Here is a 24990-nt window from a genome sequence, read left to right as displayed (position 1 = left end):
AAAGGAAAAGAGAAAAAGGATGAGGAAGAGGAAATTGACAAAGTTTTTTTCCTACCATATTTCAAAATACATTTCAAAATACATATTTCAAAATGTATTTTTTGGAAAAATGTATCTCAATAAGATATAAACTCAGTTTTAAAAAATAATTTTTCATTTATTTTAAAAATTGGACCGCTGTAATATTCTGAGAGTGAATTAGAAGCACTTTTATTTGTTAGCCGTATGCTGCGTAGATCTCAGAATCATGGGATTCTAACATTGAGTACTATCTTGTTAAACTGTATTTACATTTGTAATTTTTGTAGGTGACTGGACATATTTTCTCAGTGTATGGGTTTTAGGTACTGGTTTTGATCTTTCGGTCAAAACAATTCTTAAATATTACAAGATCATTAATTATTTGTCATTTAGGTGAGAAAATGTGCAAAGGTAAACCACAACACCCAAAAGGAGAGAGAGAACAAAAGGGAATGCCCTGCCACAGAGGCAGAGTGGGGTGGGAGGATGGGGGGTGGGAGGGATACTGGGACCTGTGGTGGTGGAAAATGGGCACTGGTGGAGGGATGGGTGTTTGATCATTGTATAATTGAAACCCAAGCACAAAAATTTGTAAGTCTACAACTGTACCTCATGGTGTTTCACTAATAAAAATTTTAAAAAAAGAAAAAAAAGAAAATGTGCAAATGCACCTGAGGTTCACAAGTATATATTTTTAAAGTGGCATAATTTTATTATACTATTAAAACCATATGTTTTTGTTGTTATTGTTGAAAATATTTTTTAAAATGTATTGAATCACTGTGAGATAGATGCTTACCAAGCTGTTCATGATTAGGTTTCAGTCATTCACCGTTCCAACACCCATCCATCCACCAGTACATTTCCCAGCACCGGTGTCCCCAGTTTCCCTTCCCTCATCCCCACGCACTCCCCAGCCCGCCTCTATGGCAAGCACTTTACCTCTTTCTTTATATCTCTCTCACACTCTCTCTCCTTCAAACCATATGTTTTATATTTAGTTTATACTTTAAATATAGTTGCCAAGGTACCACTTATATTGTGGTATCATATCACGATCACGATCATCCTGTTGTTAGTCGATTGTCTCGAGCAGGCACCAGTAACGTCTCCTTCTTCCTAGTCTTGAGATTTTAAAAGAGCCATTTCAATGCTCTTTCAGGATTAGGAGGATGAGACCCGTCATTGTTACTGGTATTTGGCATATTGAGTACGACACGGGAAGTTTGCCAGACTCTGCCATGTGGGCAGGATACTTTTTGTAGACTGCCAGGTTCTCCAAAGGAAAGATAATAAGATGTCGTGCGGCTGCAAATGCAGCCGCGCACTTCCAGGAGCTGGGTTCCATAGTCTCTGCATCTTGGCCGTTGATGGGACCAACCTGGCGCTGGCGGAAGCTGGTGGGTGTGACGCCTACCTACTGGAAGATGGGGGGTCTGAGTGGAGAAGGCCCAGTCCCAACCCGAGTAGGCTTGGAGACCTAAGCGCCGGACCCACATGCCTGGGTTCCTCTGCCAGTTCTTTCATGCATGAGGCCCGTCCGGACATGTGGAGAGTGGTCCCAGCATGGCCGTGGCTGGCTCCGGAGGTCCTCAGCTGCTGGGGCTCTGCTCGGGGTGGGGGGGGGGAGAGAAACTCAACCCTCCCCCCTTCAAGGGGCCCCGGTGAGGACAGCCAGGCGCAGGGGCAGGAGACTCTGTATCATATAGTGATATAATTAAATTACTTGTTGAGATGCAAAATAAGTCCCTCTCTTATTTCTGCCTTGTCACTTGGGATGTATAACTTACATGTTCTGTAATGTCAAAATGATTCTGTCATTGGTGACCTAGGAGGTACTTTATTATTCCCTTATATAGACAAGTCTTGAGAAAAATCAAGTAAATAATAATCTGCTCTATAATTTGCAATAATACCAAGACATAATTTCTCAAAATGCCATCGGCTGAACACACTTTCCCCAATTCTGTTTTTAGATTTTGCATTTATTTAAAATGTTCCTTTGTATTCTGATCAGGTAATATATAGCATATAAATTAATGTCTAATTTATTTTCAACTTATACAAGCCCTAGTCCCACTACTTCAGATTATGAGAGACAGTATTCAACCTCATTTCTAGGCTTATTGGTCACACAGACATGGAACAAAATATTACAGTATAATGGGGGGCATAATGAGAATAAGAATTACAGATATGGAGGGTGTCTCAGTCTAGAACTGTGTTTCTAAAGATTTTTCTTGCATTGGCCCCTTTCTGATGTTGCTTTAATCCTGTGCCCTCTTATCCTACCAGTACCCCTCTACTCTCATACCATATCCCCAGACTTTTGCGATTTTTACATGTGTCCCTCTTGGAATATCCATCGGTTGGGGGGGGCATATGGCCCCAAGATGATAAATGTTGCTCTAGAGGAGCAAGATCCAGATCAGGAAGGTCCTTGTACACTATTCAAAGGAGACCAGATTTTACTGCCTTCAGTATAAAAGAATAAACATTGAAACCATTGAAAGTAGAGAGCAGTATCAAAAGCGTTATGTTGATGGTGATGAATTGGATGGAATAATTAGTGGTAGAAAAAAATCACAAAATTTCTGTAGTACAGATGAAAGAGATTCATGACTTGATTTAAGAGCATGAATATAAGAAAGAGAAGAAAGGATATATGCAAAAGGCATTTCAGAAAACCAGTTGCTAGGACATGGAGGTTAGTTTACTGCAATAATATAGTAAAGATGATAGGTAAATCTAAGACAACACCAGTATACCGGACTTTTACATTTGAATAGTTAGTAGTGCTTGTCATTGAGACTGTAAATACAAAGTGGGGGGACTTCACTTTACAGAGGGAATGAAGAAGAAGAGATAATCAGATAAGTTTGGAAATAGAGGACTCTGCCAATGAGCAACTTCATGAAATAGGCAACCAAGAGAACTGCTGTAAAGAGAGGTAGCTGCTGGTGAAATTTAATAGAATTTGCCAACAACGGATGAGACATACTGATTATTTTTCTCCACTGCAGTACAGGTTGATTAAAAAGACTAAACTAGTCCAAAATTGAAGTGGACTTGATAGAATTTGACACTTTATCTTTATTTTTTTTTTGGTTTGGTTCAACTTTAATTGATTCTGGTCTTCCATGTTTTTCTTACTAGGTCTTGATGACTGTCTGCAGCAGTATATAAAGAATTTTGAGAGGGAGAAGATCAGTGGGGACCAACTGCTTCGCATTACACATCAGGAGCTGGAAGATTTGGGGGTCAGTCGCATAGGTCATCAGGAACTGATCTTGGAAGCAGTTGATCTTCTGTGTGCATTGGTAAGGACATAGAACTGGTGTAAAGGAAACGTTTCCGCTTTTAAGTGTGAAGAGTGTGTATTGAGACTTTTAAAATCACATTTCACTTTTTTGCCTCTTTCCTTAAAAACAACTTACATGCACATTGAACAAAACTCTAATTCTCCATTAACTAGATGAAAAATTCATTGAACCCTGTATATTAAACAAGACAAATGACAAATGAAAGAGGTTTATAATTCATCTGGTGTTACTACACGATAGCTATTATAAAGCATAAAGTTCTTAAAGGGAATTTTCAAAACAGTATTTAGGATATGTAAATGCATATAATGCATATCGATTACTGAGTTTGTTCTCAGTTTGGGGGCAAAGGAGATGCTTAAAAGGCTAGATTGCATGATTTGTATGCTAGAGGCCTGAGGTCAGTCCCCAACACTTCATGGTCCCTGAGCACTGTTGGGTGTTCTCCAAAAGGAAATGTGAGCTCTGACTAAGATAGATGGAATCATATCTAAACAATGTAGTGGCTGTAGGTAGAAAAATAGAGGGAAGGGTATTATAGTAAATGAAAAATAATGCACACACTATAATATGTATGGCATGTTTAAAAAGTTTGCTATTGAGGTTTATAAAAATGGGGTAAATGAGCAGAAAATGGACTTTAAAAATACAATAGGGCCAGACTCTAAAGAACCTTATGAGATAAGATATTTGTATTTCTTTGGCATATCATTAAGCAAATGCTTATTAAAATATGTTTAAATGTTTACCTTTAAAAGGGTAACTAATAATAGTGAAAACAATGGAATGTCATGAGATCACATTATTTCTTGGAGATTGTGTATAAGGAGATTGATTAGGAATTGTCTGAATAATATATTTCAGTAATGATTAGAATTTAAACTAAGAAATAGAGATGTGTTGAATACAATGGGTGAGATAAAGCAAAGAGTTGAGAAAGATACCATCTTTTATAGTTACAAAGATAGGAAAGATGCATTTTTAATAATGAAGATAGGTTAGAGTAGCAAGAGTAAACTTAAGGAGAATATAAATGGAGATTTGAATTTGTTGACTTTAAAACATCTCAGATTATCCAGAAACATGCTCATCAGAGAGCTGAACAAAGGGATTTGATCTAAGAAGTAGTTGAAGATAAAAGTTGGAATGTTACGGATATAGGCATTGAATCCATAGATATGGAGATCACCCAAGAAGACCCTGGAGGATATGAAAGACAGAAGATGGATTTCAACATCCACAGATGGAAGGAAGAAGAGGCTGCAGAATGTTTATAAAATAATGAAGACAGTTATAAAAGAGCTGTCACCAAAGAAGTGGAAAGTGTTATTTTCATTAAAGATCATCAATAATGACATTAAATTTCCTAAAATCCAATAGGATATAAGCAGGGGCGGTGGGGTGGGGGACCTATAGAATACAGTTTTCTAGAAAAGTAAACTTTGAAGCCATAGTGATTGTCTAGTACATCCCTCTTAATGGTCAGCCTTACCTTCATTGTCATTTCCTCAGAAATATTATTCTTTGATCATTCCCTCACCCTTGACTGGTCAAAAGTTAGTTCCCTGTTGTGATTCGTTCTCTTAATCATTCACATCCACATGTCTCCTTTTATAAGGACTTATTTACATGTCTAGTTACCAATTTAATGTTTGTTTCTTCCGCTAGTAGGAACATGTTTGGAAAAGTGACTGTAGTTACTGAACACATATTATGTAGCAAAAGTGCCTGGCAATAATGAAACGCTGAGTAACTTTTATGAAAGTGGCAGTGAGACACTTAACACTATTTTCATATCATACGAAGATCTTATTTTCCGGTTCCTGAGACAAGAGGAATAAATTTAGACCAGAACATGCAAGTACACTTCATCCCTTATTTTAATTTAAAAAGAGGTAAACTATAGTACTTGGGCAAGAGTCCACGATATTTCATCATCGTGGCCTACAAATACAAATCAACTGGCCATGATGAAGCAATAGAAGACTGGGGATAGCCACGTTGTCTGGAAGTCTCCTGTTTGCCCTTTTTGGGTAATAGTAATAGTTGAGTGTATCAGTACTTGAAGTCCAGTATATTTTTCATGAACAGGCCTCCACATAAATGACCCAGTGTAGTACTTGGCTCCCACAATGTCATATTAAAGAACAAAGTTTAATGATTGCAATGTTAACTATAAATAGTTCTTTAGAGCTGAGAACTTTGAAGTTTGGCCCCATAAACCAGGACCACTGACCTAAAAGTTACTTAAAATAATGAGATCATAAATATGAGCCTTAGGCCATTTTGATGTTTCAGCATGGAGCTATAATAAATCTCTTCATATGTTGAATATTAATTCCTTTATAGTTCTGGATTTAAGCACTGTGGTGTTGCATCATTTTCTTGGGAAAAATAAATAAAAATACAAAGTTGTTATTTCCATATATAGTAGGCAGTATTCGTCTTTTACTCATCTTTCCTAATGCTGCTGTATTGGAGGCTCTTTCAGGGTCAGGGAATGAGACCCATTATTGTTACTATTTTTGTCATATCGAATACGCCACGGGTAGATGAGTAAGGAGAGGCTGCTAAAATCTCAGGGCTGGCACGAATGGAGATGTAACTGGCTCCCGCTCAAGTAAATGGATGAACTACGGGATGACAGTGATACAGTGATACAGTAGGCAGTAAATTGTTTACATGTCCAAAGAAAGAAAATATTACACTTCCTTTTCACTGCTTCCCAGTGCCTAAACACCAGCAAGTCAGAAGTGTCAATAATGTTTTAGTCTATGAAACAGGTGTTTTATAGTAACTATTAGGCAAATTTCTGAGCAATAAATTCTGATTTATTTTTGCACACATTTATAAAATAAGGTAAGTATGGCTGGGCTGGAGCGATAGCACAGCGGTAGGGCGTTTGCCTTGCACGCAGCCAACATGGCCGACCCGAGTTCGATTCCTCTGCCCCTTTCAGAGAGCCCAGCAAGCTACCGAGAGTATCTCGCCCGCACGGCAGAGCCTGGCAAGCCACCCGTGATGTATTCGATATGCCAAACACAGTAACAACAAAATCTCCAATGGAGATGTTACTGGGCCCGCTCGAGCAAATCGATGAACAATGGGAGGGCCTTTACCTTTACCTTTACCTATAAAATAAGGAGGCAGTATCCCTTACCCACAATCTTGGTTGATGAAACTATGATGGGAATGGGGAACTCTATAGTCTCTCTTTGAAACTGTTATGTGTCTAGTATCCTTTCTATTTTTTTCTTGCATGTACTGCATTTATGTCTTTCAAAAATTGTATATTAAAATGCAAAATCACTTCCATTTAGAATACATAGATGAGAAGGTATATTCTCTGCTCTTAAGTTGTTTGCAGTTCAGTAAAGAAAGCATCAATCTTTACAAGATAATAAAGATTTAAAAAAATACTGGGGGAATTCAGAAAGACATGATGAACACTGTAAGAGATCCAAGAAATGTAGGTGGCATTTCCATTAGAACTTGCAGGATGAATAGATGTTTACCAAAATATGGGGATTGGGCTTATCTAGGCAGAAGGAATATCATGCATGAAGAGAGCATAGTGAAAGAATTTGGAGTGTTCAGAGGAAAATTAGAATTTTGATTTGGTTGATAATAAGAATTAATGGTAAAAAAGATGACTTAAACTTTCTGTGACATAATTCCTTGTTTAGACTATTTTGATTCTACAAAATGCTTTCTATCCAGTACATAACACATAGCAGGTGTTAAATAAAAGTTTTATTACTAAATAAAGTTGTTTTTCTCCAGAGAACGATAGTTTTTCCCACTTGTTTACATAACCTGTGATTGAAGTTTGAGCTCCTTATATATAAGGAAGACACTAAAAAATATCAAGTTCTTTCGTGTCTTTTAAACTATGGAGTATTTTTATCTGCCTTGTCTTAAGTTATTCCTAATGGAGAATAACTGTTAGGACAGTTGATGAAAATTGAAGGTTATTTAATAACTTTAACTTATGTTACACATATAAAGTAGCAATGGTATTCTTTATACCAAGTTATTCTAGAAAGAACCTTCAATATTTGATGGTGTATTAATTGTCTCTATTAACACTATCATTTTGAAGTTAAATAGCACAGAATATTAATTGAAGTAGTAAAGCATAAATGATGTATAATATAATGCATAGCTCTTCGTTTATGGCATATACTTTTTATTGGGAAGTATAAGTGCATTGTTCATGACAGGATAAATGTCATTTTTATTTCATCCTTCATGTACTTTTCATATAATAGACATTTAACATGAAAATTATGATATATACTATTGCTAGGATGTGTTTGTTTGAGACATACTTGCTTGGCTTATCCATCTGCAAATAATTTATTTCTAAAATTCTTTAACTAAATTCTTTTTAGAACTCGTATTTATAAAGCGAAGTATTATAAACCTAAACACGTACTAAATGATGCATTCAATTAAGAGCTCGAATAAAATACATTCTCACTGTAAAATATGTCGTGTCAGTACTAAATACTTTCAGTTAAGTGCTTAGTGAGAATTTGCCACTAAAGCCAACTTAATCTCAAATGTAAAATGTGTTTCTTTGTTTCTCTCATATTTTTTTTGGTGTATGTAATGGAAAGATAATAGTATGGATTTAGCAGCAATTCCTTAAGACTAGATTCAATTAGTCAAAAGTCAGGAACGGTTCCTGGCAGACTTGTTACTGGCCAAGTAAATGACCAAGTAGGGCAAAGAAAATAGCTGTGTATATATCATGTCCAACTATTGTTTTCTTGATGTACTACTTCCTATACCAAAATTAATGCCCTAGTTTCTCTTTTTAATTGCATTCCCAGTTTAAAAAAAAAGCAGTATGGAAGCTGGAGCCATAGCACAGCGGATAGGATGTTTGCCTTGCACACGGCCGACCCAGGTTTGATCCCCAGCATCCCATATGGTTCCCTGAGCACCGCCAGGAGTGATTCCTGGGTGCATGAGCCAGGAGTAACCCCTGACTATTGCCGGGTGAGATGCAGAAAAAAAAAAGCAGAATGCTTCTAATGAATGAAACCTACATTTTATTTTTTTATTTGTGGACTAGACCCATTAGTGCTCAGGGTCACTCCTGACGTTGCTAAATGTGTGTACCATACATGGTGATGGGGATCAATGCAGGTTGGTCACATGCAAGGCAAGTGCTGTACCTGCTGTGCTACCTCCCCAGCCACCCAAAACTTGCAATTTTGAAACCAGATACAATATTTTTCATTTTCATACCTCTGAGCGATAGCACAGCGGTAGGGCGTTTGCCTTGCACGCAGCCAACATGGCCGACCCGAGTTCGATTCCTCCGCCCCTCTCGGAGAGCCCGGCAAGCTACCGAGAGTATCTCGCCCGCACGGCAGAGCCTGGCAAGCTACCCGTGATGTATTCGATATGCCAAACACAGTAACAACAAAAGTCTCCAATGGAGACGTTACTGGGCCCGCTCGAGCAAATCGATGATCAACGGGAGGGCCTTTACTTACTTTTACTTTATACCTCTGATCAAAACAAATATTTGCCTCACTTACTTTAAATGGGGGCTGGAGCGATAGCACAGCAGTCGGCCTTTTGACTTGCATGCGGCCAGCCAAGCCGGGTTCAATTCCTCTTCCCCTCTCAGAGCCTGACAAGCTACTGAGATTATCTGTCCCACAGGGCAAAGCCTGGCAAGCTCCCCATGACATATTCAATATGCCAAACACAGTTACAACAAGTCTCACAATGGAGACGTTACTGGGCCCCCTGGAGCAAATCCATGAACCATGGGAGGACAGTGCTACATGCAGTGCTACTTTAAATGGTATGTAAATGAGTGTCATTTGCGACTGACAAAAACCCATCCACTTTAGAAATAGCAAGCAGATATCTGTTGTCAGTAATTCAATTTTAGCTACTTAGAATTGAGAATTGTAATGATAAAAGCCGACTTGAGAGAGCAATTAATCCATCCCATTTGTTAGGACAATACCACTTATACACCGTTTTATGTAGATAAGCTTCTAAAATAGTTTTTTTTTTACATTTTTAGAATTTTTGAAAAAGTACTTTTGATCAGTTTAGCTGTACTTGTATATGATGTTTTAAGACTTTTCCTATCCATCCTCTGCTATATATATATATATATATATATATATATATATATATATATATGGACTCTTTTGCTATTTAATTATTTTTGGCCTCCTTTTCCACCTGTGCTCCAAAATTTTATTTTAAAGTGCCAGGAATTAGCCACTCAATTCCTCTTTTGCAAACCACAGCACCCAAAAGGAGAGAGAGAACAAAAGGGAGTGACCTGCCACAGAGGCAGGGTGGGATGGGGGGATGGGGGGTGGGAGGGATACTGGGACTGGTGGTGGTGGAGAATGGGCACTGGTGGAGGGATGAGTACTCGATCATTGTATAACTGAAACCCAAGCACAAAAATTTGTAAGTCTACAACTGTACCTCATTGTGTTTCACTAATATTTTTTTTTAAAGTGCCAGGAATTAAAGGCAGGGCATCATACATGCAAGGCAATTGCTCCACTGCTGAGCTACTTCCCTGGCACCCAGGATATTTCTTTAGTAGGCTTCCATATGAGGAGTCTTAAGAGTATTCTTTCAGGTTCTGCCTAGGACGTTTTTCTATTCCCTAATTTCCCCCCCCTTTTCCACCACATTGAGTGATGCTCAGGGCTTACTTCTGGCTCTGTGCTCAGAGATAACTCCTGGTGGTGCTCAGGGGACCATTTGGGGTGCCAGGGATGAAACCCAAGTCAGCCATTTTCAAAGCAAGCACCCTGTCCACTGTACTACATCTCTGGTCCCTAATTCTTGAATTTTGTTGAATAATTTTATGACTAAAGGATTCAAAGTGTCTTTATTTTGCCTTCAGATTTTATTTATAAGATCCGTATTGTTTTAAAAATCACCTTGTCTTTTCTATTTCTATATTTATGATGCTAAGATATACAGAAAACTTATTTAAGTAAAGATTTCTTTGACAAGGGGCTACTCCCAACAGAGCTGTGGGAGCCTGGGGACCTGAGCCCACGCCCACAAGTGCTCAGCCTACTGGTGTGGGCCTGACAGCATTGAACTGGGATCAGTACTACACATGCTCTGTAGTCTGCCACTAGGTCGTTATCTCTGGCTCTTAAATTAATCTTTGATGGGAGTGAATGACTATATAAGGGAAGTTTTGCTAGCAGATTAAAGATAATTTGTTTGCAGAAAATTATTTCCTCATTAGGATCATTAATAACAGACACTGGTTAGCTTTAGAGAAAATACTTTAACATGGGGGTGGGAATCTTCTGAAAACAGTTTCAAACATTTTAGAAGTATTACATTTAGTAAAGTTGGAAATTGTCCTGATCTAGTTATTCAATAATACCTTTTATAAATTTGTAAGAGGATTTTCTCTTTATTATAGAGACAAGCTAGATCACATCATAATCCATGCCTGGATGCAATAAAATTTAAATAGTATTTTTGTATGTGCAAGTCAAGACTTTAAACTTAAAATAATATTGCACTTCAAATTACACTATTTCATTTCACTGATATATATATATATATAAAACATATGTGACTTCAAGAAAGAGTGTTCTTCCAATAAGAATGTAAATTCGCACTAGAAAACAATCAGACTTTTATAATTAGTGAGGATGTCCACATAGCACTGTCCTCCCGTTGTTCATTGAGTTTTGCTCGAGTGGGCCCAGTAACGTCTCCATTTTTTTGAGACTTCTTGTTACTGTGTTTGGCATATTGAATATGTCACGGGTAGCTTGCCAGGCTTTGCCGTGCGGTCCACATAGCAAGACTTGGTATTTAATGGTTATGTATCCACCCCCTTCTTGAGTTCCTCCCTTTGTTCGAGTTCTCTCTCTGGTTCTCATCGAAAAAAATAAACTGCATTTCATGTAAAATAAACATCCCATGTTTGTTGATGTGTTCATTGTGCCAAGTTCATTGTGCCATTTGTTTCTTTTATTCGTTGTGTCATTATTATGTCTTTTCTTTTGCTTCATTTCTTATTGCTAGTCTTTTTGAACAGGAGTGGAACATTGGCAATAAGGATTTGTAGAGGCAACTCCTCACAAGTGGCCCACTGACCTTTAGAACTCTTCTACTCAGCTATAAGAAGAGACAAAATCATGCAATTTGTGGCTACCTGGAATGATCTGGAGAGTATCATGCTGAGTGGAGTTAGTCAGAAGGAAAGGGACAGAGGCCAGAGAACAGGGAGGCATAGGGAAGGAAAGCTGACATTGGTGGAGTGTGCAGCGTTGGAATGTTTCCTGCATGAAACCCTGCCAGTATCAATATTGTAAAACATGGTGGTGCCTATAATAAAATTTTAAAAAGTAACACTGCTCTGAAGTCTTTCTGCTCTTAGCTCTCTAATCAAACAAACATTTTTCCCCTGGTGCCTCACTTTCTTTAACTGTACACGAAGAATAAATCAAACTTAATAATTGTTTGTATTGGGGCTGGAGCAATAGCACAGCAGGTAGGGCGTTTGCCTTGCATGCGGCCGACCAGGGTTCGATTCCCAGCATCCCATATGGTCCCCTGAGCACCGCCAGGAGTAATTCCTGAGTGCATGAGCCAGGAGTAACCCTGTGCAGAGCTGGGTGTGACCCAAAAAGCAAAAAAAGAAAAAAAAAGATGCCTCAGAGACTCTTAAAAAAAAATTGTTTGTATCTCAGAAGCTGTCTAACATTCTTTGGCTTCTTGGATTTTCCTTAAGGTGAAATACTTTTAATTTTACACATGACAATAATATACATAATTTCATTAGGTCAGCCAGCCCTTCTTAGAACTCAATTAACTTTCTAATTTTAATTCTAACTTACAGTGTTTTCCTCAAGTTTATTTTACATCCCCGCAAATGTTTCTGTTAATAATTTTTAAAAAGTTTTATATATTTCTCAGCTGACCCTTTTATGCAATAATTTGAAGGCAAAGTATGGTGAAATAATAAATATTGTTAGAAACTAAGAACTGAGAAAGAACCAAGAAAAAAAAGGAAGTATACTTTAAAAAAGTTTCCATGATTTCTTTAAATGTCTTTCACATAGAAAAATATAAACTCAGCATGGTTACAGAATCTGTCTTATAAAAAGGAGAAAATATTTTAGTTCTCCTGAGGAAGCTGAATGTTTCCTTATACAAAATTATAACAGAAACTTCTTATGGGAGTAATTAGAGAGGTCATTAGAAAAGCTGTTTTATATATAATTTATTTTTTGTTTTTTCACCTTTATTGTTGGGATGTGCTTATTTTGCTTAACACTGGATAGAAACTTTCTTCATTTGGACATTCATTACTGTGCATAGCTAATAGATACTTAAAATTAATTATTATAATTTCACAAGTAGCAGAATATAGATTTTGGTTCAACACAAAAATTATGAATCTTAAATTCTTTATGCTTGGATAGCTGAGTTCTTATATTTGCATGACCACATTAATTCTTTATACAATTAAAAAAATAATGATTTATCTGACATTTCCCCCCAAGTCTTCATTTCTGTGTAATGCTCAGATAGAAATCTTTTTCATTCGTAATTATTAACAATATTTTCCATTGCTTGTAAATAGTAAATTACATGACAAATATTATAATGAGTGAATGAAATACTAAATTTAAGTATATTTTGTCTCTGTCTAATCTAGAATTATGGCTTGGAAACAGAAAATCTGAAGACCCTTTCTCACAAGTTAAATGCATCTGCCAAAAATCTACAGAATTTTATAACAGGGAGGAGGAGGAGTGGCCATTACGATGGGAGAACCAGCCGAAAATTGCCTAATGACTTTCTGACTTCAGTTGTGGATCTGATTGGAGCAGCCAAGAGTCTTCTTGCCTGGCTGGACAGGTAAAATATTCCACATTTCAAATAAATAATCTGGTGCCATAAGGGATTCTGATTTCATATGCAATCTGTTTTCGATATAATACTATTTCATGTTATCCTGTGAATTGTTTGGAAAGTAAAAGGGATAGCAAGTAACAGATACATAATGATGATTTACCATCATGTGTGGAAAGCATCAGATATTTGTCTTCTGAAAATTAATATCTGTGTATCCAGTCAATAATTACTCCCTGATAATTATAAAATACCTTCTCTGCTTGACAAGTAAAGTCATTTTTTGCTGTCATAGCAATATACTGATTTGGATCCTTATTTATTTATTCCTTTCATTGACTTCCAGAAAATTCAAATTATGGATAGAGACTTGGGAAGTCAAAATATGTGCGATAAACTCCTGTGTATATTAATATTGTACTCTCAGGAGAGTTTCAGAATGAGTTTTTCTTGCTTTCTTTTCATAACCCTTACAGCCTTCTAAGTTGCTGTATGATTTACTCATTTTTATTTTTGCTGACTGTTTTTTGTGTAATGTTTTATTCAAGGAAAGAGAGATTTCCAGTTGTTTTGTTCAGTGACACCACAATTTTATAGAATACTTCCTAGTCAGTAACAAGTGTTCATTAAATATTTCTGAGTGAACTAGGATAAAGAATGAGCTCTGTGACTCATCACTAAGTAAAGATTGCATAGAAGAAATTCACTTCATAGGAGAAAAAATTAAGAAGGCATAACAGGGAGATAGGAGAGAATTGGTTAAAAGAAATTTTCTAGATTTTGTTTTGGGGGACTTAGAGATTTCAATCTTGTTTTTACGTGTTTTTCATTTTCTTCTGTATTTTTTTTAACAAAGCTTTCTTTATTTTATTTTATTTTATTTTTGCTTTTTGGGTCACACCTGGCGATGCACAGGGGTTACTCCTGGCTCTGCACTCAGGAGTTACTCCTGGCGGTGCTCAGGGAACCATATGGGATGCTGGGAATCGAACCCGGGTTGGCCGCATGCAAGGCAAACACCCTACCCGCTATGCTATCTCTTCAGTTCCTCATTTTCTTATGTTTACAGATAAAATTGTCTTAGTTAAAGTATACAATATGATGATTTGATACACAGAATTACATTGCAAAAAAAAAGATTATCACAATGTGATTAGTTATACAATCACCTTACATACCCATTTATGTGTGATCAGAGTCTTTAAGGCTGGGGTAAGGGATTTGGGGTGGGGAGGAGTTGGAGAATTGTGTCCTGTGCTGCTGAACTATTAGGTAGAATAAAGATTGAAGGGATGAGGTAGAAGGGAAAGCAGGAAATGAGTGGCTTCACCAGCACAGGACTTGTTTTGCATCACAGGTAGGTAAAAATTGTCTTTAGAGACTATTTTGTTCAGTATAATAGTTTTATAAGGTATTCCCATTTTCATCATTTTTAATATTTAGTGGTGGCAGAAAGAAGAAAGGCAAAAAATGAGAAAGCATCTATGTTTGGGAATTTAATTTTGATCTACTTCATACCACGTGTTATATGATGATCTTAACCATGCACTGGCTGATAGACACTTCAGAAGGCCCACAACTCAATTTAAATGTGATAGGATTTTTTTTTCTACACCAGTTCTAGGTTAAATATTTATATTTTCTTGTTTTCTTGACAAGTAGTTCAGACTTTTATTAATCTGTAAGGTGTATATATGATGCATTTATTCCTTTCCAAGAAAAGTTGTTTCCACAGTAGCAGAAAGAGCACAGGTCAATATGCCCACTCACCCTCTTGACTCTGTCCTGCAAACTGCACTGGGAACAAAACACATTAATCAGTGTAAGAAAAGCCAAGAGAACGATTTTCCCTATGACCATCATTACTGCGAATCCCTGCTCCAGTACAACCTGAAGAGTTAGAAAAGCACAAAAAGATGAGAAAGAGTTGGGTTTCAGCTCTGCCTCTGTAATGTAGAACTTGAACCTCTTGAATAATGGAGAACTTCAACCTTTGTTTATATATTCTTTTTGGCCTAAGAATGTAAAACCTGGGCTGGAGCGATAGCACAGCAGGTAGGACTTTTGCCTTGCACGCAGCCAACCCGGGTTCGATTCCCAGCATCCCATATGGTCCCCCGAGCACTGCCGGGAGTAATTCCTGACTGCATGAGCCAGGAGTAACCCCTGTGCAGCGCTGAGTGTGACCCAAAAAGAAAAACAAAATGTAAAACCTGCAGAATTTGCATTTTGAACAGAATAGAATCACTATGACTTACAAAGTTAAAATCCTTCACGGTTGAGTTTCAGGCATGCTATGTTCTGACACCAGTTCCTTCTCCGGAATCTACTTCCCTCCACCAGTATCTCCAGTTTCACTCTGCACTCATCCACAGCTTGCCTCAAGGGCAGACACTTTGTTCTTTTCCTTGCCTTTAGGCACTGTGATTCACTGTACTGTTGTGGATGGGTTTTGTCATGCATATCACTGCACCTCCTTTAGGCACTACGTTCTCCTACAGGATGACCTGCTCCCTTCACCATTGCTTTTGAGCATTTGTTTTGCCTCAACTATGTTTCTTTATATGCTGCATATGAGAGACATCATTCTGTGTCTGTCCCTCTCCTGACTCTTTCACTGAACATGAATTGCTCCAGATCCATCTACGAAGTAGCAAATTATAAAGCTTCATCTTTTCAATTTGGAATACTACTATGATGAATTTATTCCCTCATGTATATGTATCATAGTTTTCTTTATCCATTCGTCTGTCCTGGGGAAAGTAGGTTATTTCCAAGTTTTGTCTATTGTGACTAGGGCTACAGTGAACATTGGATTGCAGATGTCTTTTTGGCTTTGTGTGTTTGGGCCCATGGAGGTATATACCAAGAAGTGGAATGACTTGGTCATATGGAAGCTCAGTTCCTAATATTTTGAGTAATATCCATATTGTTTTCCATTAAGACTGAACCAGTCAATGTTCCCACCAGCAGGGAAAGGGGTCTCTTTCTCCTCATTCACACAAACACTGGTTGTTGTTCTTTTTGATGTATGCCAGTTTTTCTGGTGTAGGTTATATCTCATTGTTTTGATTTGCATTTCCCTAATGAATAATAATACAGATAACTTTTTCATATGTCTTTTGGTCACTTGTATTTCTTCTTTGAGGAAGTTTCTATTCATCTCTTCCCATTTTTGATGGGTTGGGATGTTATTTTTTTTATAAAGTTCTCATTTGACTACTAATATTATGTAACTAATTTCTTTTGTTCAGCAAAGTCATATATTACTTACATTTATATAATATCAAAGAATAAATACTAGAAAAATTATTAGTGACTTATAGGTAGAATCATTATTTAAGTCCTATTTTTTAAAATATATTATTTATGCTAATTTCATTTTAAGTTCTAGAACATGACTAATCTATCTTATGTCTTTATTTAAGAATATCTTGTTCTTTTAATTTTAATGTTCTTTTTAATTTTTGCTTTCATTTGAAAAATTTAGAGCATTATTAAAATTCCATATAAATTATATTTATAAAATATTTTTAAGTTTTTAAAAATTCCAAAGTGTTAAAAAATTTTAAACCTTAAATTCTTAATTTTTAACTCATTTCTTAAGTGTTCTTGATAGATTTTCTTTAATTGGATAATTTGAAATATCTAGTTCAATCATTTATTACCAATCTTTTATCTAATTTTTTTGTATGCAGTACAGAATAATTCTTTAGTTGAAGAATAAAGACTCAGTTAAGTATGCTTATTATTACACCAATTAACTTAATTAATAAAAAACAAACAATGATAAAATTTATGGCATTAGATTTTTATTGTATGTTGGGAAGCGCTTGCATGCACAGCACTAACATACGTATTTATTGCAGGTTTTATTTTGTGTCACAGGAAAGGGAGAAAAGAAAGAATAGACAAAAATTTTTATATAGTTCTAGCTACTGAACTAGATGTGTTACATTTATCAAATCATTCAATTCTCAAAGTAGGTATTATTATCCCCAATTTACATGAGATATTAAGTAAGTTTCCTCAAGTCATTCATCTAGTATGAAATTATAATGTGAATCTATTTTTATCTGATACCAAAGCCTCTGTTTCTCTTTTATCATGTTCCTTTGTCTTTCTATAACTCCTTTTGTAAACTGAATAATTCTATGACTTTTGAGAAAGTGATTGTTAGCAATGCAGTATATATAAACAGATTTATCTGCACTTTAGTAATTCTCCTGAAATACTGAACAAAAATACCTATTTTCTAGTGTTGGACTATTTTAATTTGTTTTATGTAATTTAAATTAGAGAACGTTTATTTGAATTTTACTTTGAGGACATCAGTGAGATATCTTTTAATATCATCTATATCTTATTGGTGATATTATCTATGGCTTTAAAAGAATATGTGGAGTTTCTATTTAAATAAGTTTTTTTAACGAACTCCTTACATTTCTTGAATAAAATCTAATGCTAGCAGTTTCTTTTCTCCTCCCATTTTAAATATTGACTTGAAATAAGCAGCAGATCCTCACAAAGGAAACGTCTACTCACAGTGGTAGCTTTACTGTTTGTTTTCAATGCATGGTTTACTTGTCTATTTTTAACCTATGCCCTGCTGTTTTTCACACCTCATCTTTCTTGCAGTTTTATGTAGCTTTGCCAAATCAATCTATATTTAAAGGTTAACAGTTCACAGTAGTATTACATACAGTAGCATTAAAAGTTTTCAAATTAGTTGTAAATGCTAATTTGATGAAGTGAAAGTTTATGTTTTCCTTTCATGCTTGGCATTAAATCCTAATTAATTAATTACTAATAAAATAATTCTGACTCTTCCTAAACTATTTTTGAAGACAATTCTATTTTGAAGGGGATAGCTGAGGTTTATCTCATATCATTGAGAATATTCAGTGTTTAATATTTAATGTTTGAATATTTAAGACATGAATACTAGGGTACCAAAGAAATAAGTATTTTGTTCGAAAAAAATCTTTGCAGTCTTTCACTTTATGCAGGATAAAGATTGCATTAGTTCCTTCTTCTATTATATGAAACAGTCACACAAGCCTTAAAATAGAAAAAAAAAGTGTGAAAGAAAGAAACCCTTCTCAAATACTTCCAGATAAAGTGGCTCATTATTGCTTGGGTATCTTTTTCCTCATGTGCTTAGTGCTCTATCTTGGCATCTCTTGTTCCAGAGACACTGTAGCACTGTCCTCCCGTTGTTCAAGCGGGCCCAGCAATATCTCCATTGTGAGACTTGTTACTGTGTTTGGCATATCGAATCACGGGGAGCTTGCCAGGCTTTGCCGTGCAGGCAAGATACTCTTTCTTGGTAGCTTGCCGGGCTCTCTGAGAGGGGTGGAGGAATCGAACTCCAGATGGCTGTGTCGGCCGCGTGCAAGGCAAACGCCCTACTGCTTTGCTATCGCTCCAGCCCAGAGACAAGTATTTGTATTAACAATGCTACTGCTCATGGGCTACCCCTCACACCCAGCAGAGCCATATGAGAAGTACTAAGGCCTTTCCAAATCAGGTTAACTTCTTAGCTTTTTAAAAATCTTTCAATTTAGTTTTTCATTTGCTTAGAATAGTTCAACTTTTAAGTGTAATGTTTAAAAGAATAAACAAGGAAAAGGTTTTTTTTTGGGGGGGGTGGTATCAGGCTGTGCTCAGGGCTTACTCCTAGATCTGAGCTCAGGCATCATTGCTGGGAGAGCTCTTGGAGGGGTAGGAACCATTTGAGGTGCTGGGACTGAACTTGGGTGAGACAGGTGCTAGCGCAGTGCCCTACACACTGTACTCTCTCTCTCTCTAGCCCCAAGAATAATTTTTACCATTAGCTTTTGCTCTAGAGTGAAACAAAAGCATTGTTCTGTAACTTCTAGCATCAGAAATCTTTGCTGCCATAAAATTAATTTTCTTTATTTTGAGTCACCCTGTTCTTTTTGTAAGTCACCTGAGATCTTCAGGTTAAGGTATCTTTAGAATTTCTTTTGACTAAAAATCAAATTGCTGGGGCTGGAGCGATAGCACGGTGGGTAGGTCATTTGCCTTGCATGCCGCTGACCCGGGTTCAATTCCCAGCATCCCATATAGTCCCCTGAGCACTACCAGGAGTGATTCCTGAATGAAAAGCCAGGAGTAACCCCTGTGCATCACCAGGTGTGACCCAAAAAGCAAAAAAGTAAATAAAAAATAAAATAAAATAAAATTGCTTTCTTAATTTATTTTTAACTTATTGTGTTCAGTTATACTATAGATATGAATTTCGTTTTATTTTTTGTTTTGGGAATACACTCTGCTATTCTCAGGATTTACTCCTGGCTCTTGTTAGGGATCACTCCTGGTGGCACTTAGGGGACCATATGTCATGCCAGGGACAAAACTGGGTCATCGTGCAAGGCAAATGCCTTCCTTACCCTCTGCACTACGCAGAGCCATTTTTTTTTAGCTCAGATGATTATTAATTCATGATTGAATCATCTTCCTCAAAGAGTAGATTACTATATGTGAGCCTTCTTTTAATTATATAGATGTATGACTAAAATGGGCACACCAAGTATTAATATCAGCTGGTTAAAAATGGTTTACATATCAGTGTATATGACTTATCTTTACACAAATTAACTACAAGATAAAATCACTAATGAGCCCAGCAAGCTACCAGGAGTATCTCGCCCGCACGGCAAAGCCTGGCAAGCTACCTGTAGCATATTCGATATGCCAAACACAGTAACAACAAGTCTCATAATGAAGACATTACTGGGCTCGCTCGAGCAAATCGATGAACAACAGGACTAAGCCAACATAAAAATTGTTTATCTACTTGTGTTATATGCTTAGTTTCCCCCTATTCACTTCATTGTTGTTGTTGTCAAGGGATCATACACTTGATTGCGGTGCATGCTTACTAGTGGTCTTACACACTTGGTTGCTGTAGCAGTTCCAATAGTAGTGGCACAAGAATTATGTTCAGTGCAATTCATGACATGACATGGAGCAATCAATACCTGTATTGAATTCCTGGCCTAACTCCTGCAAAGCCGGCATTCTACCACTGAACCATACCACTGAGTCCCATATCTTTAGATTTTCCCCCTATTCGTTTATCTACTTGAAATTTGAATGAAAAAGAAAGTGGGAAGTATGCTTTAGTATGCAGTTGGCCATAGTCACTCAGTCATTAAATAGCTTTTACATTTTGTATATTTTGAAGATAACATTGAGAATTTATGTTGTACTTATCTGAATAATTTTTTATTCTTCCAAGGATCCAAAGCAAGTTCCCAAATACATAAAGTAAACACCGATAGTACTAAATGAAAAAAAAATAAAAGTATTTAAAACTACAATGATAGTTAGGTACTTCATCACTACTCTTGAAAGCTGATGGAACTACTAGACAGAAAGTCAGTGAGGATTAGAAGAGTTGAATACTACCTCCACCAAACAAGATATGATTGACATTTTAGGAACATATCATCCAAAACCAGAGTAGTTTTTCCTATGTGCCCATGAAATTTTCACCAGAAAAGACTATACGTGCATCATGAAAGAAGCTTAAGCATGTTTATTTTTTTTTTTGGTTTGGAGTTTTCACATATATATGCAAAACAAATCCAGCCATTTATAAATACTTACCTGCCATGCCTCAGAGGAATTTACTTTAGGTAAGCAAGATTATTTCACTAAAAAATGAATCAGTGTAATCCACTACATCAATAGACTGAAGAATAAGGGTTAGAGAGACAGTACAATGAGTAGGGCTGCTTTGCATGTAACTAACCCAAGTTCAATCCCTGGCACCCTGTGTAAGTCCAATAGGAGTGGTCCCTGAATGCAGAGCGCAGAATTAAGACCTGAGCACAGCCAGGTGTAGCCCCTAAACAAAAATGAAATAAAATAGACACCCTATCAGTTCATGTAAAAAAATTAATATACCACATGATCTTAATCACATATGAGGTTAAAGAAAATCTAAGAGAGGGAACAGACAAAACACAGGAAAACAATGCCATGAACTCAAACAGAACTGAAGTTCCCAGAAGTGGAGGAGTCTGATAGGTTGAAGCCAGGCTCTAGAGAGTTGAATAGACTGTAGTGGAAGGTGGGGGTGATAACAGTAACATATACTTTGAAGAGACATTAACTTGTACCCCTAAGATGTCATGATATAAAGCAATATTATTTCAATAAAAATTCAAAGTTTCTTCTACAAAAGCATTCAGTAGGATCTTTAACTCATTAATGAGAAAAATTCTCAGCAAAGAACAACCATAATGTTAATGCTTCAACTTGGTGAAAGAGCATATAGAAATTAAAGAGCATATAGAAATTAAACTAACAGTTTATACTTCATTGTGAAGGACTGAATGCATTCCTTTTATAATTGGAAATAAGGTAAAGTTATTCACTTTTATCGCTCATTTAATATTCTAATGTAAATCATCATTAATGTAGTAGGCAAGAAAATAAAAGGCATAGAAATTGGAAGAGAAAAATGAAGGGTTTTTTTTTGTAGATAATGAGTGTGTGTAAAAACTTGCAAGAAATCTACAAAATGTCTCTTAAAAGTAATATGTGAATTTAGCAAGATTTGGAGGATATAAAATCCATACAAAAATGTAATCATTTTCCCAGCAACAAACAATTGAAAATCATTGTATAATTTATAGTTGATTCAAAAATAATGAAATGTGTACACATAAATTTATCAAAATGTCTCCAGGGCAATGTGAAAAGTGTAACAATTAATGAAATTAAATAAAGCCTGAATACATGAAGAGACTTACTGTGTATAGTTTGGGGTAGTATGCTACTAAAATTGTCAACTCTCAGATCTCCTTGCAATTTAATGAAATTCACATAAAAACCTCAGCAGTGTTCTTAATAGCTACAATTAATTTTTAAAAAATTCAGTTTGATTTTTAACTTCAGTAGTCAAAACCTTGATTTTAGTGGCAGATTAGAAATATTTAAGATGCTTGACCTTCATTTGTATAGTTACTGGGTTTTGACCCCCCAAAAAGGTGACAGTTATTTAATGAAAAATGAAGAGTCATTTTAGCAAATGCTGCTGGTACTTTGGGCTACACATGATGCAGGGGGGAATCCTCTTCAGGTTAAACCCTCATACTGGGGTTGGAGCCATAGCACAGCAGGTAGGGCGTTTGCCTTGCATGCAGCTGACCCGGGTTCGATTCCCAGCATCCTATATGGTCCCCTGAGCACCACCAGGAGTAATTCCTGTGCATCATCAGGTGTGACCCAAAAAGCAAAGGAAAAAAGAATGACTTACTTGATATCTGTAGCACTGTAGCACTGTCCTCCCGTTGTTCATCAATTTGCTCGAGCAGGCACCAGTAACGTCTCCATTGTGAGACTTGTCATTACTGTTTTTGACATATCGAACTTGATATCACTTAACCTTTTTCTCATTTAATGTTTTTCATCTGTAAATTGGACTAATGATAGTACCCATCTTATGAAAATTTTAAAAGTAATTTAGTTCATGAAAATCATTTAGAATGGTGACTGGTATATAGTAAGTCCCCTAGCCATTAACTGGATATGACAACAAAATACTATCTCCAAAATCTTGGTTTTATTTTTAAAACGATTAAAATATTCTCTATTTAAAATGTTTATTTTTATTTTTTAAACTTTTTAATTGAATCACTCTGAGATAGACCCTTACAAAGCTGTTCGTGATTGGATTTCAGTCATACAGTATTCCAACACACAGCGGTAGGGCATTTGCCTTGTGTGCAGCCGACCCCGCCGAGCCGGATTCGATTCCTCGGCCCCTCTCAGAGAGCCCGGCAAGCTACAGAGAGTATCTCACCTGCGCGGCAAAGCCTGGCAAGCTACCCGTGGCGTATTCGATATGCCAAACACAGTAACAAGTCTCACGATGGAGACGTTACTGGGCCCGTTCGAGCAAATTGATGAACAACGAGAGGACAGTGCAGACAGTGCAGTGCATCCCTCCACCAGTGTACATTTCCCAGAACCTTTGTCCCCAGGTTCTCTTCCATCTCTGCCTACTCCCAACCCCTTGCCTGCCTCTATGGCAGGCACTTTTCTTCTCTCTCTCTCTCTCTCTCTCTCTCTCTCTCTCTCTCTCTCTCTCTCTCTCCCTCCTTTTGGGAATTGTGGTTTGCAGTATTGCAATATTGATAGCGAAAGGTTATCAAGAATATTCTTTTACCTACTTTTAACACTCAGTTCTTGTCCAGCATGATCATTCCCAGCTATTATTGTCATACCGGTCTCCTCTATCTTACCTACCCTCAGCCCCACACATACTTGTGGTCAGATCTATTGACCAGTTCTCCTAACCTCTATTCTCCCTGACCATGGATATTAGTCTTCTAATATATTATTAGATATAATATTCTATTATACATAATATATATAATACCACAAATGAATGCATCATTCTTTATCTGCCGCCTCCTTCTGACTCATTTCACTCAGCATGATACTCTCCATCTCCATCGATTTATAGGCAAATTTCACGAATTCAATTTTCCTAACAGCTGCATTGTATTCCATTGTGTAGATGTGCCATAGTTTCTTTATCTATTCATCTGTTCTTGGGAACTCGGGTTGTTTCCAGATTCTGGTTATGGTGAATAGTGCGGCAATGAACATAGGACCGCAAATGGTGTTTCTGCTGTGTGTTTTGGGGTCCTCAGGTTAGATTCCCAGAAGTGGTATTGCTGGGTCAAATGGAAGCTCAATTTCTAGTTTTTTGAGAAAAAAACTAGAAAAACATTATTGTTTTCCAAAAAGGCTGGACCAGTCGACATTCCAACAAACAATGAAGGAGAGTCCCTTTCTCCCCACATCCACGCCAATACTGTTTGCTTTAGTTCTTTTGGATGTTTGCCAGTCTCTGTGGAATGAGATGATATCTCATCGTTGTTTTGATCAGATCTGCATCTCCTTGATGATTAGTGATGAAGAGCATTTTTTATGTCCCTTTTGGCCATTTGAATTTCTCCTTTAAGAAAGTTTCTGTTCTTTCATCACCCCATTTTCTTATAGGATTAGATTTTTTTTCTTGTAGAATTCAACCAGTGCCTGTGTATCTTTGATATTAACCCCTTATCAGAAAGGTATTAGAGAATATCCTTTCCCATTTTGTAAGCTGTCTTTGTATACTAGTCACCGTTTCTTTCGAGGTGCAGAAGCTTCTTAATTTAAGATAATCCCATTTTTTATCTTTGCTTTCACTTGCTTGGTCAGTGGTATTTCATCTTTGAAGATACCTAAAATGGTTTATTTTTCTCGAAGCAGTGAAGAAACCTTGTAAGAAGTACCAAAGAGCTTCTGAATATTAAGAAGTAAAAGAGAGGAATTTGCTAGAAAACAGACATAGGTTTTGAATTTAATTATCATCCAAGCATTTCCCTGTTTGCCCCTTAAATGTGTGTAAACTGTATGGCAAGTCATTTCACATTCTTTGAAACCTTATTTTAGGATTTTAAAGTGATTCCTATTAATAAAAATTTTACTTTTCCCTTCATAGGTCACCGTTTGCTGCTGTCACAGACTATTCAGTTACTAGGAATAATGTCATACAACTCTGCTTGGAACTAACTACAATTGTGCAACAGGTAAAAATTGACAAATTTTCGTTCTCTTAATATATCAACTATTTCATGCTCTATGAGAAATGAGTGTTCAAGAGTTCATAAGATACTGGTTTAGGAGTTTTTTTCATTTCAAAAGCTTTATTGTAAAGAAA

General features: G+C 36.6%; 1 protein-coding gene across 5 annotated transcripts in view; it reads left to right on the top strand.

Moving 5' to 3' along the window:
• CNKSR2 (connector enhancer of kinase suppressor of Ras 2) overlaps positions 1-24990 on the top strand; it is a 269910-nt gene that overhangs the window by 41956 nt on the left and 202964 nt on the right. For all 5 annotated transcript variants that reach the window (XM_056131329.1, XM_056131328.1, XM_056131327.1 and 2 more), the window contains exons 2-4: positions 3178-3341; positions 13042-13244; positions 24772-24859. In XM_056131329.1, the coding sequence (XP_055987304.1) occupies positions 3178-3341; positions 13042-13244; positions 24772-24859 (455 nt within the window). The remainder of the gene's footprint in view (positions 1-3177; positions 3342-13041; positions 13245-24771; positions 24860-24990) is intronic.

The sequence above is a fragment of the Sorex fumeus genome, unplaced genomic scaffold (genome assembly GCF_029834395.1).
Source record: "Sorex fumeus unplaced genomic scaffold, SorFum_2.1 ptg000086l, whole genome shotgun sequence".
Taxonomy (NCBI): domain Eukaryota; kingdom Metazoa; phylum Chordata; class Mammalia; order Eulipotyphla; family Soricidae; genus Sorex; species Sorex fumeus.
This window is presented reverse-complemented; position numbering and strand designations above follow the sequence as displayed.